Source organism: Eurosta solidaginis, chromosome 5, assembly GCF_040869045.1.
Source record: "Eurosta solidaginis isolate ZX-2024a chromosome 5, ASM4086904v1, whole genome shotgun sequence".
In the NCBI taxonomy this organism is placed as follows: domain Eukaryota; kingdom Metazoa; phylum Arthropoda; class Insecta; order Diptera; family Tephritidae; genus Eurosta; species Eurosta solidaginis.
The window spans coordinates 126,363,272-126,382,423 of NC_090323.1; the positions used below are offsets into that span (position 1 = coordinate 126,363,272).

At 35.3% G+C, this 19,152-nt stretch overlaps 1 protein-coding gene across 2 annotated transcripts in view; it reads right to left on the reverse strand.

Annotated features, from left to right (window-relative positions):
• Positions 1 to 1,926: 1,926 nt before the first annotated feature.
• The window catches only part of akirin, a 281,083-nt gene continuing 263,857 nt past the window's right edge, over positions 1,927 to 19,152 (reverse strand). For both annotated transcript variants that reach the window (XM_067791516.1, XM_067791519.1), the window contains exon 4: positions 1,927 to 2,516. In XM_067791516.1, coding sequence (XP_067647617.1) covers positions 2,506 to 2,516 — 11 coding nt within the window. In that variant the 3' untranslated portion in view covers positions 1,927 to 2,505. The remainder of the gene's footprint in view (positions 2,517 to 19,152) is intronic.

Genomic DNA, 19,152 nt, shown 5'->3' on the forward strand with positions numbered 1-19,152 from the left:
TATGTGCATGAGACATTTTTGACAGAAAATTACTTGCGTGCGTTTATATTAGGTTGGCTTGTTACACATACAGTTTTTGGATTATTACTGAATAGAAGTTAAAAATATAGTATATATTTGATGAACGAATCCAAAAGTGCAAAAAGGGTGTGAACTGCTGAACCGAACCGATCCCATTTTATCCAGTTTACGACTGTAATAGAAAGACTAGTGAAAGACTTAGTAATCGTGCTTTTTTAGGAATCAATTGAAATAGGAAGCAAACGAAGTACCTGCTGTCATCGAACAAAGAGTCAGATCATATGCGCCTTGGCAACCATGCTACTGTTGGCAGCCATAATTGCGAAATAGTAAAAGACTTTGTTTATTTGGGAACCAGCATCAACACTATGAAATGCTACTTTGGACTAGGTAGGCAATTGAAAAGTAAAGTCCTCTCTCGGCAAACGAAAATCATGCTCTACAAGCCACTTATCATACCCGTCCTGGTATATGGCGCAGAAGCATGGGCCATAACAACATCAGATGAAGCGGCTCTGGGAGTATTCGAGACAAAAGTTCTTCGAAAGATTTATGTACCTCTACGCATTGGCGATGGCGAGTACCGAAGAAGATCTAACGATGAGCTGTACGAGCTCTACGCAGACATCAACACAGCGAATTTAAACGCAGCGGATGCGCTGGCTAGGCCGTGTTATGCGAATGAAAGATGACGCTCCGGCCAAGAAAGTATTTCTATCGGAACCCGCCTATGGAAGCAGAGGCAGAGGGCGGCCCCCACTCCGTTGGAAGGACCAGGTGGTAAACGATTTAAACTCCCTTAGTGACCAATTGGCGCCGGTTGGCAGAGAGAAGAAGCGACTGGCGCGCCTTGTTGGACGACCATTACCGTTTAAACAGATAAGCGCTAAATAAGTAATTGAAATAGCTAGGTTCGTCAGATACAAAAATTCCAATGCAAGTTTCATATGGCACGTCGATATCGTCGCTCTGAGCGAAAACAAGTGCTTTTCAAAACCCCAGGGAAGACTAACATGTATCGTTACTCAAGTGGAAAATTAGCACAGTTCGTTATTTAGGTGGAAGCCTAGAACATTTACCTTGTTTGCGTTAGTTAATTTTTTATTTGGCCAATTTCACAAAATTTGAAGAAAACTACCTGTTTTTATTTACCCTTATTGTCATTGTCGTCGCGACAACGTCATCGCTTTTCAGTCAACGTCACATCGTATCGACGTCGTCGTCACTTCGACACCAAATCAGTATTTGCTAAGCTTGTTGAGACGACGACGACAATTTATGGATAAAACGAAAGGAAAATATACCATCTCTGCCATTTCTGGATCAGCTGTTCGATTTTTTTACTATTGCTGTATCTTTTCTCGCGATTCGAGATTTGTTTAAATATTTCATTTCAAGATTTTACAAAAATGTTTTATTATGACAGTAGTGCGAGCTCTAGTGACGAAAATAATAAAGAGGAGCTTCGACTCAATAGAAAAAAAAAAAAAAATCAGAAATAACTCCGATTTTTTCTAGCCCAGCTATTAATTTAATTTTGAATATCTAAAAAAACAATGCATATTAAAAAAGAAATGTTTTACTTACAAATTTTTCTTCTGTCGTCAGTAAAAACAGCGTCGACAAAAATGGTGTCGTGTGAGGACGACAACGACAGGAAATTTGCTTAGCCAATACAGTTATCGAAAACCACGATGGCAATACCGAATTTAACACGTCGTCGTGAGTCGTCGTCGTTCTGTGACGACGACGACAATGACAATAAGGGTGATTATAACTTGTATTACTGCAAACCAAAACCGACGGAAACATTTTTAAGACTTTCACTATCTGCTGTGGAAAGGCCCATGTGAATAACATTATTACGGATACCGTTTTATTCGAATACAAAAAAAATAGTTCGCATAAGGCCCAACTCTGTACACTCCGTGCTTTATTCGAATTAATAGTCTCCAAAAAATTGAAAGATCTTTGTTGCCTAACATTAACTTAGGTCCACTTGCAGAACAAAGAGTTACGTTTATTTCTCTGTTAATTTTGAAATTTGTCGAAAATATATGAGCTTAACCCCTCATGATAATCTACTAACTCTGAGTTTAAAATATAACATGTTCATCAAGTGGACCTTACCAAGCTTTTACGATATTTGTGTATTTACAAAGTCTTTTGTGTAATAATAGTACAAAAATAGTAGTGCAGTGTTTTTGATTTATGATTTAAGAAAGAACTCACATACACCGGATAATATTCTAGATTTGAATTCATTTTATATTCAGAGAAGTCTTCATAATTATAATGTATATTCCGGTGTTTTTTATTCCTCACATTAAGTTTCTTCTTCGACTGTGATCAATTGAAATGAGAATACAAATTTGTTATTTCTCAACAAAAATTAAATTAAATTAAATACATATATACGTATCGTAATGTGTATATATGTGACGAAATCTTAGCGACTAGCAACGAAGTACGCCTGAGGTCCGATTATGAAAGATCTGAAATAAAAGAAAAATAATTAGAATAAAACAAACAATTAAATGTATGATGATTGTTATTTGTTTCCTGCTACAAGATCTTTTAACCCTCTACTAGAAGTGCAAAAAATTATAATCAACATAGACTAAAATCGCAAAACATACAGGCAGGTGCTTTCGAGTGAAATTGTGTGTTGTGCCCGGTAAATTTAAGTAGACTCAACACGCAATTTCACTCGTGAACTGCAGCAGATGCCTGGTAGTCTGTGGCGAGTCCGGAAATACTCAAGTTTACAGCTCCGTTGCAGACAAATTTCAATTAATATTAAGTAGAGTCACAGATAGGTTAGGTTGAATTGGCCATCAACAAAAACCTCACATAGACCGCATTTAAAATAGTGTTCCTAAAATTTATTTGACGACCACACGAAAAACCCCAATTACTTATGTAGAAATAAAACACCGTTCTATTGGAAAATACTAAAAGTTGTATAGGGCCCAACTGCCTTGGCATCTGTTGCGATTAGAACAGAAAACGTGCTCAAACGTTCCTTCCAGTAACTAAAGGTGTTTTACATATGATGTTATGAGACTGAGGTTAAATAGTATAATTTATTAATTACACATGTACAGATACTATCTCTGAATATTACTTAATTGACCCTTAACAGTTTACATTTTTATTATAACTCTTAAGTAAACACATATATTTGGGAAATTTTATAAGTTCTGAGTGTTTGTGTTTACGCACACCCCAAAATCAGTAAATAACATAGTTATAAACTGTCTATTAATAATTAAAAAAAAACGCTTCAACTAGCTTAAACAGTTTCATATTGCGGAACCACGCAGGTATTGCAGGAAATCAACTTATTTGTACTTTTTTTACCTGCTTTGACGTTTGAACTTTTGGTGCCGAACGTTTTTCTTCCAGATTGGGCAGAGCACACTTAAATTCCAATGTGAAGGCATGCGCTCTTACTCACTTAATTAGCGCTTAACCGTTTAAACGGTTATGGCCGTCCAACAAGGCGCGCCAGTCGCTTCTTCGCTCTGCTATCTGGCCCCAATCGGTGACAACAAGGTAGTTTATATCGTTTTCCACCTAGTCCTTCCAGCGGAGTGGGCCGCCCTCTTTCTCTGCTTCCATAAGCGGGTTCCGATAAAAACACTTTCTTAGCCGGAGCGCCATCTTTCATTCGCATAACATGACTAGCCAGCGTAGTCGTATGTTGAGCTTGTACAGCTCATCATTAAATCTTCTTCGGTATTCGCCATCGCTAACGCGTATAGGCCCATAAATCTTTCGAAGAACTGTTCATTCGAACACTCCCAGAGCCGCTTCATGTGATGTTGTCATGGTACATTCTTCTGCACCATATAGCAGGACGGGTACGACATCCCCCAGCGGGTTAGGGGGTTTAGAATATACCCGTGGTAGGTATGGTTTGCCTATCGTAAGAGGCGACTTAAATACCAAATTGATGCAATTGGTTCTGCAGCACAACCCTCTCAAGGGGTTGCCAGTGGAATATATAGCTTCTCCAACCCAATTGTCAACCTCACCTACCCGTGGCGAATCCTGTTTCATTAACAGCCGAGGCTCTGGCTACCTCGAACTCCTCATAGATCTAGGGGGTGGGAGGGCGGTATGGCCTACAAGGTCTCATGTAGTCACCCCAATTCGTTCCCGAGATGGTCGGGCTATGGTGCGTACCGGAGCTGCCTCCGGCAAAGGACCATCAACAACGATAACACTCCCCAAGGCCTTCGGGAGTGTCCTTATGGCTACAACAACAACAACGGGTACGATAAGTGACTTTCGTTTGCCGAGTGAGGACTTTACTTTTCAATTGCGTACCTAGTCCCAAGTAGCATTTACTGGCAAGAGTGATTCTTCGCTGGATTTCAGAGCTGACGTTGTTAGTGTTAATGCTGGTTACCAAATATACGAAGACGTTTACAATTTCTAAACTATGGCTGCCAACAGTAGCATGGTTGCCAAACCGCATATGCATTGACTCTTTGCTCGATGACAGCAGGTACTTTGTTTTGTCCTCATTCACCATTACCGCTTCTTTTCCAGTTGAGTAAACAGAACTTACGGCGCGGGTGTTCAGGCTAGAGATATACGCCGCCGATTTTCGTCCTTTTTTGTATGCCGCCACCGAATGTCAAAAATATCGGCGCGGCGGCGGCGTCCGGCGCGGTAATATATCTTCTACTCATTTAAGACTGTCTAGGCCATTTATTGTTCATGTTGAAAATTGGACGGATATGGTCGAAAGAGCTATCAACGGATGCACATCATTGCCAGTTATAATAATCCAATTGCGTAATGTAACTCTTTCTACCCGGTCAAAAGTAATTAAAAAAAACAAGCACTTTCAATGCCAGCTTAACACGGATTTTGCATTACCCAATTCATCAATTTATTAAAACAAAACACTAAAAGAAAAATTATATAAAAAATTTAAATGCACACTGCAGAATTTTTAAAAAAAATTAAGAAGGGACAATGAATTCAAATAAAATGACCCAAGTCGAACATGTTTTCAGACTGTCCTTCTGTTGTTAAAAAAGCAAATTACCCGAAAAAAATGCTGATTTTTTCAAAAATTCTATATTCCGATTGGGAATAATAAGCGAAATCAGTTATGCAAAATCCTTCAGTAGGTCCCAAGGGTTTAAACTCCCCTTTGAAATGATTCTCTCATACTTAAGTTGAAGATAGAAGGGTTTGAAAAATCACTAGGCCTTATATTCAAACATCTGTTGTTTATTTGCGAAACTTTAAAATAGCGTCCGATGTGTTAATTTTGATTTTCACACTTCATCATTCAACACCCAAGTCTCCCGTTTTGACATTTCCTAAAGTTGGCGGCCCTATCCCAACTAGTCCCTTGGAGTGAATCACATTGAATATAGCCTGTCAACCAAGTTTAAATATCACCTACACGTGTCGGCCCCTGTTACATATGTGAATACGTAGGCACATATATTTACAAGGTGAGGCTTTGTCCTTCGCAAGAACACTCAAAGTGGTGAAGCAAAAGTTTTCCCCATACAGTCGAACAAATCACCGGGTGTGCTACTACTCTAACATAGTGGATAGTCGAACTAGTTTGAAAACTGAAGCTACGCGGTTATTCATAATGAATTCTTGCATCAAAAGTCCGGAAAACAACAGTTCGAACTGAGCGTATAACCTTAACATCTTTCAACTTAAAATAGGTCGACTTTCATTCTAAAATATCGTTTTGGTTTAGCGAAGACTATTGAAATCAATGTTTCGAACACAAACATCTGCAAATTTTGGTCTACATTTAAAAAAAAAGGTATCCAGGGTCCTTGTAAAATTTAAATTATGTAGGATTATACTATTTTCCCCCTTGAGTTATGCAATAATATCCACTTGGACTGCTTATGATTTCGAGGGCGGCATCCTTGGCCGAATAGTCACTCCCCAACGTTTCAAGGTGTTTCTCTGGTAGTGCTCGGCAGTATAGCGCGACAAAAAAAAATCCGTTAGAAAGTCTTCGGAGCTATACATAGAGCTTCTAGTGACGTTCACGAAGGTATGAGTTCGAAGTCGCAGTTCTATAGCTTCTGTGCTGGCATGTTGTATGAGGGCCAGGATGCATGGTAGCGACTGGTGGTGGACAGGATTGCTACTGTTCGCACTTCGGGAATTTTAGCTATTAAAAGAGCCGAAAAAACTAGATGCCCCTGTCGGCGCGATTAACAATAGGCCAGTTTTGGTGCTCATCGTTAAAACTGTGCCATGAGTATTAAAAGACCATTAATAGCAACCGTAAGTCGCCTTTGTGCGTGACCAGCAAGGGGTCACAAATAATTAAAAGCAATCGTGTCGATAACGAGTATTAGAAGTTAGACCAGAACATCTCCTTCGGTGAAATTACGCTTTGTATGAGATATACAGACAAAAAATTTTAAGTACCTCAATTTTTTCGGCAGACGCAGCATTACCAGTCCCTTAGACCGGGGCTAGGTTCGAAGCCTCCCGGTACATAATAGTGCCTACGCCGCCACCGCAGAAATAGTGATCGGCGTAAACCTCTAGTTCAGGCCGATGATATCAATGTCATCAGCATACGCCAGTATGCCAAGGGCCATTATCATTCTTGTCTTGAAACCTTCCGTCATCCGCGGATTTTCGGGCATTATTCCTATCAGTCAGCATCTGAAGCTCCTCGCACTCCCGCCGTTCTGCCTCACGTGTTTTCCCTCTTAATAGGTGTTGTTGTTGCAGTCTTTTTCCCTTCATAGCTGGCCCTAAAGGTATCGCCGTTCCTTTCCCAGGCAGTGCGATATTTCTCATCTTACCAGTTGTTTTTGCGGGTTCGCTGGAAACCTATGGTGTCAGCAGCGGCGGTACGTTGTGATAGAAATATGCTCGCAAAGATTGCTCTCAGTGAGCAGGTGTGAACACCTAATGGAGTAATCAAATTTTGTCACTGCGCACACTTCCTCTGCTGCACAGAGGCATTTACATATCTCGGCTAACACAACACTACCTTGTGTCCGAGTCTATATTTGGACCTCGTAGAGTGCGCAGATGTAGGAACTGGAACTATGTCTGCCGTCCATAACTATGTGATCGATTTGGTTTTGTATTTTGTATTTCATTTTCCCAGCACAACAATTTGACAAAATTATTTTAAAGTGCAGGCAGAAGATAACAAGAGTAAAAAAGTTTATATTAAGGCTGGCTCGCCTAAATTTTAGGTACCTAAACTAATATTCTACAGGAACTTTCCAGCACGGCTCCAGCGCTAAAAGGCCCGTCAACTTTTATCGTAGTGGTGCACATCGTGAGGGATGTCCGCCACTATCTATGGGTGAAAATGGTGTTGCTAAATTTAGGTATTCCATTAATAACAGATTTTAGACCAATTAGTGACCACCTCTGAAAAATTTGCTCAAATTTTGTACCCCATCATCCGCCATCAGGCGACTTCTTATCATCTCAAAACCCATTTTTATCAATTATACGCCACATTGACCATGTCACTATCCGTCACTTTCTTGGTTTTATCGTAACTGGTTTGTATGCAGATTCAGATGATTTTGATATTGAACAACATTCCAGAAATAAAATAAAATATATATATATTTTTTTTAATTTGAATTTTGAATTTAGGTTGGAAAGCAGAGCTGTAAAATGATTCAATCAATGCAGTTATAAATCAAGATTGATTTATTTTTCAAATACGATTGGGTGATTTCAAATATATAAGCCAAGTTTGAATGCGATTTAATTTTTTCCATTCAAAAATTCCGTTAGTGATTGCATGACTGTTAAAAAAGCATTCAGCGTGATTGTGAATGCATCGAGAGCACTCCCACTCACGAGTGATTGCAAAATTTGTTGACTGCAATCACTTTTTCTTTCACTTCCATTGAAATATCTGCTTCCAGGGTTGATACTTTCGTACTTTTGATGGCTAACATACCTGTGATTGGTTTGAAGATGTCAAAATAGTTATAAATAACCGGGCTGCCATATTTCTTTTAAAACAATTTGTTTGATTCTAAAAAGTTTTATTCGGGGAATTTTGCTCCAAATCAATGAAATGAAATTTTAAATGCTTCAGTTCTGATTGAAATAAATAAGAAACACGAATAAATGAGTTAATACATTCATAAAGCATAATTGGAATAAAATATTATTGCCAAAAAAATAATTTCCAATCATAAATCCAAAATGTGGTTCTCGCATTCAATAGCGACGGTAACTCTGACTCAATGTTTTGACATTTTATATTGTAGAACAGTATTTTGGTATTTTCTACAAAAATAAGCATAATTTGTTTAAAAGTTAAGTAGAGATCAATTGCCACATAAATAAGGAATATAATGAAGTGCTTCTTGTAGATTACAGTGCAGTGAAGGTGGAGAAAAATGCGTTTAAAATCCTGAAACGGTAGACGTCAAATAGTTGTGCACAGTGTTCCTCTTTATATCAAAAACACCTAAAAAGTAATTGTATTATTCTAAGGCCCGGCATTTCTTGATCTTCCCCAAATATATATTTTAAGACTGCGAGACTATTTCACTTGCAGATTTAAGCTTGCGTTTGCAATACATTTATTTCAGCATTTCTTGATATTGTTAACTATGCTAATCAGTGGTTTAATATTTTGTAATTTTGGACCTCTGTCTATTTCACCATGCACAAGTAACTTGAATTCGTTTATTAGAGCATGTTAATGATATCTTTATGAAGTAAAAGTCACATCTGGGACAGTCTTGAATACTGTTACTACCAAATACCTATGTATCGAAATTCAACAACATCTGTAAAGCATGTTTCAATGTATAAAAGTATAAGTCAAAAGTAAAAGCCATTATAAAAAAAAAACAAGCTACTCTGAAATTTAAGAAACAATTTTTCCGATTTACAAAGTATTCGGCATTGTGTGCATAACTTAAAATAAACTAAGATTTGATAGTTACTTTCCACTAGATCTAGGGGTGTGATGTCTCTGTGCATTGACTAAGCTTCCCGTTGCGTTTGGTACAAATGGCCTAAAGGCATCAGGGCAGCGGTCATCACTTCACAAGCGCTTTCATGCAATTGTTTTTGTAAAACGCTTAGGCAAGCGCATCGCATAGGTATGTATTCTGCTGTGCCCATTAGGAACTCAACTGTGATAATTTCGTGTAAAATGACTTTTGAAGTAATATTTTTGGTTATATTTTTCGGTCACCTGTACGAAAACAATGAAGCTTTGTTTGATTTATTTAATTGAAGGCATGTAGAAGCATTTTTAAATGCATTCAAGAAAACAAAGCGATACGTTAATTTTGAAAGCTACCAAGTCCGACTGGGTTTGTTTACAGGACAGCGCCATTTCTGCTCGCTGATTGGTTGTCGCTATTTTTTAGAAAACAAAATGAAGAATAGACATCCACTGACAAAAATTTATTTCGTCTCACTTGAATTTAAAAATTGAATATGGAATATACATATTACACTGTTCTACAAAATTAAACTTTTTTCATTACCCTGGATCACCACAATTTTTTTTTTTTATTTGCTATAGTCCCCTAATTATAAAAATGGTCGAAATTTCAAATTCTATGGATAGGTTTTTTTTTTTTCTAAAATTTGCCTTTTTTGAAAAGAGAGATCCATTGAGTTATCTGGAACGGGTTGTCCGATTTGTTGGAAAAGACAGCATATAATAGCAAATGAAATTACATAAAATTGCTTAAATACCATTTTTTTAAATACTTATTGGTTTGAGAGTTATTTGCATCGCATTATAAAAAAATTGATTTTTTGTATTAATCCATTTTTTTATTTTCTTTAATTCGTAAAAAATTGAAAGAGACAAAACCTTACAACTTTTATTAGATGATCGTAAAACTTTGAACATTCCAAACAAGGCAATCCATTGATAAACGGTAATATTATTAACAATTAAGTGAATGAAGGGAAAATACGTATTTTTAATATTTTTGTTTATTTAGCTATTTAAGATACCTTTATTAAAGAAATTCTACAAAATTTAGTACTTGAAATATTTAAAAATTGTTTCTACTTTTTGCTTGTCTACTGTAATTTTCTGAGTTTTATTCTCGTATAAGAAACCAATTATAATCCCCCATCATATTTTCGTTCCAGAATCCTTGATAACGCTCCTCCATTGACTTAAGTTGTTGGTGAAATCGTTCTCCATGCTCGTCACTGACATCACCAAGATTTGAAGGGAAAAAGTGTAAATGGGAGTGTAAGAAATGCATTTTTAGAGACATGTTTGCAACTGAAATTTTATGTATATGTAATTTAGAGGTTAAAATTATGATGAATATACAAAAATCATATCATGTTCCTACTTACCGATTTTCGAATAGTTGGTTAGTAAATCAGAAATGATTTCTTTATAATTTAGACCCCGATTATTTCCTAAAAAGTTTGAAACAATCAGCCTAAATGAGGTCCAAGCAGCCTTTTCATCGGGTGATAGTAACGTCTCGAATGTTGAGCTCTGTAGTAGTTTTCGGATTTGTGGACCATCAAAAACTCCTTCAGAAATTTTTGAAGCGGATAATTTTGGAAATATTGTTTGAATATAATCGCATGCTTTTTCATTTTTGTTTACCGCATTAACAAAATTCTTGACTAATCCAAGCTTGATGTGTAATGGCGGAAAAATAACATTATCCTTTTTTATTAGATCAGCATATTTTATATTGTGTGTGCCTACTTTGTGATTGGTTCTTGCTGGCCAGCCCTTCCTTACATATTGTGCGCTTCGATCTCGGCTATCCCAAAGGCAAAGAAAACAACAATGTTTTGTGTAACCACCTTGTAGTCCAGTTAGTAAAGCTACCAGTTTCAAGTCGCAACATATTCTCCAATCGTGTTTTTCATAATGAATATATTTTCAAAGTTTGGACATGGTTTCATAAGTCTCTTTCATATTTACGGCGTGTGCGATGGGTATTGATGGCTTCTGATTGCCATTGTGTAATAAAACTGCTTTAAGGCTTTCTTTGTTACTATCAATAAATCTATTCCTATCATTCCTTGCGTCATATGTTTGGCCAAGCTTTCCAAAAAGTCCAGTTATATCATAGCAAAAACATATATTGTCTTTATTTCTATAAAAGCAAGCATATGGCTTATGCCGATCACGATAGGTAGTTATCGTAACCTGTTTTCTAATAAATTTCTTTCTTTTAGACGGGATGCAAGTAGCTCTGACTTATCTTTTGGAAGCTCTAGGTCTCTTATAAGATCGTTTAACAAGGACTGTGTCAGAGGCTTTGGGCAAAACCCATCTGATACGCTGGAGATTTCTGAAGACGAAGAAATAGGCGATGGAGGAACTTCAGTATACGTATTATGTTGATTTTCAGGACATGGAACTCCATCTGAATCTAGCACGGGAAGACTAAAACCACCAGCTGAAATCGTGGGATAAGACCAAATCATATGTTTTCCAAATGCTTTTTTTTACTTAAACAAAAGTAACAGTTAGCATCATGATCACATGTTTCTCTCCACATCATAGGTTTTTCAATTTGCATGTTTTCTCTGTGAAAAATGAGTATCATAAATATTTTTAATTAATAAATGTAATTGCTACTTGCTGAGGGTAGGATTTCCATTTCTTTAAAATATATATACAGCTATCACAAATTGAATTTGGCGTCCAATATTGGCTCAAATTCTCAGTATCTATTTTAAAATAATCCTTATATGAATTTTGTAGTGAAATAGTGAAATTTCTCCGCCTTTTTGCTGTAGTGTAAAGACCACATACATAACAAAATATATTCTGGTCATTTTTGCAGACAAATTTTTCTACTGTTATTATTCATTTTTTTAAAATTCACTAACCAATTAACCCTTAAGCAACTGAAATGGAAATACTTAATATTTTGTTATGAAAATTAAAGCCCTTAATTGATTTGAAGGTGAAGAACTCGAATCTGATGTTTTTCTGACAAATAAATGTTCCTTGGAAGCTACAGGTGGATAAAAAGGAACACCGCCTGCAGACGGTCTTAGTGGGTTAGGTGAAGAAAAAAATAATACATGTTTATATTAATTCATTTGCCAAAAGCTGCTTTTATTCAGAGTAAATATTCCATTCAATAATAAAAATATTGAATATGTTTTAAAATAACTATTTTTCTATATGATACTCTGAAAAACAGTTTTTTACATTGGAATAACACAAATTTATATTGCATTTCGTGCAAAAAGTGTGTGTTTCAGATTTTTTACACAACTTGCAGGATTTTTTTGATCCCCATTTAGGAAAATGGTCAATTCGATCTAATCTGATATTGTCTCCTGGATGAATGGCCTTTTTACCAACACTACTGGTACTGAAAGTTGGCTGTTCATTAGCCAGTGGGCGACCAACCGACCTCTTTTCAACTCAAGCACAAAGCTCTTTGGCAATGCTACAGCGAAATACGTACATGGTCATATCATTTACTTCTTCATCAGCAATCCGATTTTTTTCAGCATTGAATCTTCTATACAAAACGAATGCACTGGTTACAGCCATGTCGAGATGATAAAATAATCTTTTAGCCATATCTTGAGTTTTAATTCGGAGTCCGTTGCGATCCATATACGAGTCCATTAGGTCCACCCCTCCCATGTGCGCATTATATTCGCGTATAATTTGTGGGCAGTCGATGTCTATATAAGACTTTTCCTTTCTTATATACCTTGGAGTTTTAGATCGCTGATCTGTAGTTTGAACATCCGTTCTTCCGAAAGGTTTAATACCTACATATGTCGAACAAAGTTTGACATTTTTTGTGCCCTTCCAGAAAACGGTGCTGATGTCGACGCCGTAAGCGGTTGCAACAAACTCTGTTGAATATCCCCGTGGTGCTTTTTTCAATTCTTCACTTTTGTCCGTTGGTAGCTTGCATTTTGGGTTCCGATTCGCTCTCACAGTTCCTAGACTATATATACCGCGTGCTCTCAGGTACACCAATAGAGGTAGAGAGGTGTAAAAGTTGTCAAAATACAATATATGATTGACGAAATTCGGCACTGTTTGTGATAACCTTACGGCAAAAAGAGAAACCCTGAAAGAAGAATGTATTATGAAAGTGATATCCTACCTTATCATAACATTCCCTGTTGCTCCAATATCAGGTGTACCAGGCAAAATTATATCATGGTTGCGAGATCCAGAGTATATTTCGAACCTGTACGCGTATCCGTTAGTGTCACACAAAACGCAGAACTTTACGCCCCATGGATGGGGTTTATCTGGCAAATATTGCCGTAAATGATGAGCCATTTTCGTTCAACACATTTGTTCATTGACACATAATCTAGCATTTTTGGGAATAGAATCAAAACGTTCAACCAAATATCCTGCTACGAATTCGGAAAATAGGATCATAACCTGCACAGCCTTTTTTTACACGCTGATTCATCATTAAATGACAAATATTTTCTAATTTGCTCAAATTTGTTTTTAGACATACAATTTGGTATGTTTTTGAACCCATATTCACTCCAATATGACGTGTTTGGATAGCGGAAAATCGAAATGAACGTTAAGACTCCGATATATTTACGTATCTCGTATTTATCCACTTTAAATGAAGTATTAACCTTTTCCGTGATTGCAGCTCGATTTGTTTCCATATAGATCAACTCAAATAGCTCATCGGTAAAAAAGTATGTGAAAAAATCAATTGGGGTTTTAAGTTTTTTGACTTCAGATGGTAGGCCAGTTCTTCCTCTAAAGGCAACTTCGTTCACATGCAACTGCATAAACCTTTTACGCCAGACAATGTTTTTGAATTCAATCGAGTCTTTATTGATGTTATCTAGGTCTGCAGAAAAGTAATCACATATATAATTTTTCACTTACCACCTCCTGTAAATCCAGAAGTTAAAAAAACTTACATAAAAATTAAAGAACAACTGCGTTGTAGAAAATGATTTTTATTATGATTCTAATGCGCACTAAATTCACACATAATTTCCCCGTAACTTTCACGAACTATTTTGAAAGAAACAGCTGTATCTGGCGCACTAACGATCTGGGATCTTATGGCAAAGCTTTATTTTAAAGCACATTCCATGCACAATCAACGGTTTGAGCGCATATTATGCTACGTACGTTGTTTTCGAATTTATTTTGATTTAAGCAATGACCGTCTGTAGACGGTGTTAGGTGCTTAAGCGTTAATAGTTTTTTGCTGTTGTTGACACTTGACTTTTCGCGATCAGGAATGCTAGTTAAATAACATTGAATGAACTAAATGAATTACTTTAAATAGTCGCAGGCCACTTCGATTTTCAAAAGTATGTATCTTTTTTTTCGTTAAGCTTGTCACAATCGGCGACAATATACCATACAGGGCAGGCATCTAATGAGTCCGTAAATTTTTTAACCACTACCTGCGAAAGGGTTTGAAAAAAGGGGTTTTCAAAAAAACTTCATATGCTATGGGAAATGGACTGTGCAGGCTGGGGTGTTCAGTAGGTAGGTATAACAGTTTCTATGACGGAGTGATAATTTGATTTTTTCGTTTTTATGATTTAAGCATTCTAAGAACATCGCAAGAAATGCCTCAAGGAAAAAGTTGTATATATTTGATAACAAATATATATGACCATACTTCTTTCTTACGAAAACCCGCGCTGGCAACTTAAATTTTCCATACAGTATGAGGCAGTTTTTCTTATGATATGCGTTTTGCCTTAAGAAAAATCGACGGGAAATATTTTTTGAGTGTCATTATGGAGTTTTCTCATTTCTGGCTATGCCCATAGTAAGTTTTAAAAAGACAAAGTTGCGCAAAATGTCATACCTAAATAATTTGTTTGTCAAAAACAATTTTTTATAATGTTTACAGTTTTAAGACCGTAAAGTAAAAATGGTAAGTTTTTAAAACCTTCGATTTTTTACGAATTTTTGAAAAATAAAAAATTTTCGATTTTGCAAAAAAAATTTTTTTTACATTTTTATGTGAATAACTCCACAACCGTCGATCATATAAAAAAATTTTTTTAACAAGACTTGAAGAAAATTTTTCGGTGAATCCACTGGTGTTTCTCTCAACGAATTTAGATAAGTAATTCCCAAGATATGATAAAATAAATGGAAAGATCTCTGTGAAAATTCGTGATTTTAGAAAAAGAAAAAACAAAAAAAAAAAATCGAATCCATAGAATTTTAAATTTTGCGTGTTTTTGTACTTAGGGGGCCATAATACATCGAAATTAAATAGTTAGACTTCAAAGTAATTCCTTTTCTTGACTAGTGTTAGAGAAAAGTTTGAAGTTAAGAAAATAATTTAAGATTGTCACTCATTTATCTAATAGAATATAATAAATAATAGCCGTTATTTCTAAAGGGTTTTATTTAGCTTAACTCTGTGTAGCGAACAGAATTTTGTAATCGAAATTTAAGTAACTTCCCGATAAGCTAAAACTCAGAACTCGATGAAAATGCAATAATAAGACAAAAATTTCAGATAGGTGGCGTATGGATCGAAATATTTAAAAAAATCGTATTTGGACTCCGATTAGGCTCATATTTGGAACACATATTACATATGTACATGAATAGAAAGCGACATATGAAAAAAATCGCCGCCAGGTGGCGCAAGGATCGATATTTAAAAAAATTGTTATTTTATGAATTTTCGAAGTTTTTACAGTGCACTTTTTACTAGCTTCGTAGCCATTTATTTTTTATTTTTGGATTTCAAAGTAGGTGTGGTCACGCTTCCATAAGAAGCTATAAGCTTTTTTCTTTATATCTCATGTTTGTTGAAAATGCTACACTGTGTCTGGATGCGATGTTTTTTCTATTGTCATAAGCAAAAAAATATATAAAAATAAAAAAATTGCATTAAATGACATAAGTACAATATTGGACTACCTACCCTATTGGAAACTTTATTGCTCATACAATATACATCGCCGTGTCTTTTCCAAGAATATGTTAGCAAGAAAATTTTGGATTTCGCCCAAATAAATAAGTTAATAATAACAAGTAGTTTTTCTCTCGCAAAGCAAGATGTAAATTTTTTGTATCCTATGCGCCAAGCGAAGAAAGGTCTATTTTACAATCAGATTTGGAACATTGCTCAATTGGTGCACCATCAACCATATGCCACTTAATCTTAAAAAATGAAAATTTATGTAGATTACTTCAGCCAGCTTCCTACACTCTTAATAATTAAAATCTTGAACAGGTATGTATACAGTTTTATAGACCTTGGGGTTGATATTGACAGTAAACTTAACTTCAACCTACATATTACTACAACTATTAAGAAGGCTAGAGGTATTTTGGCGTTTGTAAGGCGATGGTATAAAGAATTCAGCGACCCGTATGTTACTAAAGCTCTTTTTACAACACTAGTCAGACCGATATTAGAATATGGTGCAATAATTTGGAACCCGAGCTACCAGGTTCATATTGATCGGATAGAATCAGTCCAAAAACAATTCTTACCTTTCTCCTTAAGGGATTTCCTTGCCAGTCGTAGAGAAATGCTTGGAATTGTATTTATGATTAAATTACTAAATGGTTCGGTCTCTAACTCATTCCTGTTGAGCGAAGTAAACAACTTTAATGTCCCTTGCCGGCCTTCAAGACATCTTAAACCTCTCCACCTAAAATATTGTAGATCAAATTTTGAACTAAATGAGCCCTTCCGCTGTTTGTGTCAGAATTACATCTCCCACTCTAGCACATTTAATGTTTCGGACTCGCTTTTTTTTATTAAAATATCTGTTCCTTCCTCTCTTAATAGTAACTAACTGTATTCATTACCATATTGAATTCATTTTCTACTAATTCTATCCATTATATTTCTGTATATTTATTACTAATACGGCATTTATTTTACTTAGCTGATGAGGGTTCCTCTGTAGCTAAGCAGTTTTAGATTTCGACGGTGAACAAACCATTACCTTACAACGAACGCATGAAAAGGATTAGCCTGGTTTCATTTGACGACTTGAGGGCAGTGCGGTGTCACAACGTCTATAAAAAAAACTCTTTCCGCTCTGAACACTTTTTTTCAAAAGAAAATTTTTGTAAATGCTCCATTTACTTGATAGGATCATTTAAAAAGAAGTAATAAAAAACTTGAATTATTTAAGTCCTTTAATTGGTGGTGCTAAAACGTACAATAAGAATCATAATTTTCTACTTTGGTTTATATTATGAAAACAACTTCTTAGTACTGAGAATAAGTACGTATATTCTTCTGAAAAAAATGTTGGGGAAACGGTTAAGCAGAATTAATGTATGGTGGGGACCGTCAGTATGCAAAAAAAAAATTGTAAAAGTAGTACTGCGGAAGTGCTTAGACTTCAATTGTTCAATTTAAGAGTGAAGTTTATGAAACAAACTTATAAAACCCTACCCCATTCTTGGCAGTGGACATGTTTGTGTTCTTTTCCGGAATAAATATTGCATGATTTTTGCAGCTCTCCCGAAAGTTTGCGTCCTCATTTAATAAAATGTTGTCCGAAAAAGCATCATTTTGTACAAATTTAGTGATCGTTACATTATTAAATAGTAACAATAAGAAAGAAAGGAAATCCCCATTAGATAGGATTGCAGAAACTTTGCCATACATGCGCTAATTTCCTACTGGTGTGCTTGGTGTGTAAAATTATTTGAATACATTTTTTATATTTATTTGACAATTGCCTAAACATGAATGCTTACGATGTAATTTCAGAGACTTCACCTTTAATACAAATTCTAGCGTTTTCGGGACTCCAAATTTCTTAAGAAACATGAAATGCCGTCAGAAAACCGCTTTTTAAAGACTTATCTTGTTTGGTTGATTTTCCGACAGGGTGGATAAATGATGTATATTGGAACGATTTTCCGTCATCCCTTGTCAAATTTGGTTTTGAGACAAACCGGTTTCGGCGTTGTGCCATCGTCAGGTTCTCAAGAAATTATGGTCTTATTATACAATGTATATTATTTTTTTCAAAATATGTGATTGTTAGTTTGAATTGAAAATGTTATGCAACGAAGTTTGAAACCTTTTTATTTCTCAATTAATTTTAACCCTTATGATTTGATGCATTAAAGGTTATCCTAAATAATATTGTGCACTTTCGTAGGTTAGGTTTTTGAAATCTAAAGAATATCTAATCCCGGTATTAATTACAATACAAGACCCCGAAATTCCCGGGGTTCCGAAATTATAAAATATTTACATCCCTAATATAGCATTTTCAGGTCAAATTAAACTTTTTTCAAGTCAAATGAACCTTTTTTCATTTTAAATGAAACTTTTTTCAAGTCAAATGAAACCATACTACTAAGGTAATTGTCAATATATTTATATCGTACTTTATAACGCTAAGTATTTATCAATTTTTTCTTTAAGACAACTATTTCTAATTAGCCACTTTGAAGGCAAAATTTTTGCTTAAATTTTCTTTGTGAATTTAAGCTGCAGTTAAGGTCGGCTTAGTTTAGCCTTGCCATAGTTGAACACTATGAACACTATAAAATTTTCATTTGATTGTATTATTTTCATGTATACAAACGTTTTTAGCGGACGCTTTTGGGTCGGACGTATGACATTTTTTTAGTAGGTCATGAAAAAACCCTTAAAAATCAAAGTCAAAAAAAGTAAAAAAAAAAAATTTAATTTCGCAGGTTCGAAAATTATTCGTTTGGGTATGCGTAGTGAAACTTTTTTTCCTGACCCCAAATCCTATCGAAAAATCGATGGCGCGATATCGTTTAATAAATCGGCCCATTCTAATATATATATTCTAAGTATTACATTTAAATACAATATACAATGAAAAATAATGAAATGAAAACACATATATATGTTTTCAAAGGCCCAAACGAATGAAGTGCAATGTAATACTAGGTACAAACACACACCAAATTGGCAATTTATACCATTTGGGCAATTTATTACGCAATTTATCATATAATAAATTGTAATAACAAATTGCCAATCTAAAAAAAATTGCGTAATAAATTGTTTCAAACTGCAAATACAACCTTGTGTTTATTGAGTACAAACACACACCAAATTGGCAATTTATACCATTTGGGCAATTTATTACGCAATTTATCATATAATAAATTGTAATAACAAATTGCCAATCTAAAAAAAATTGCGTAAT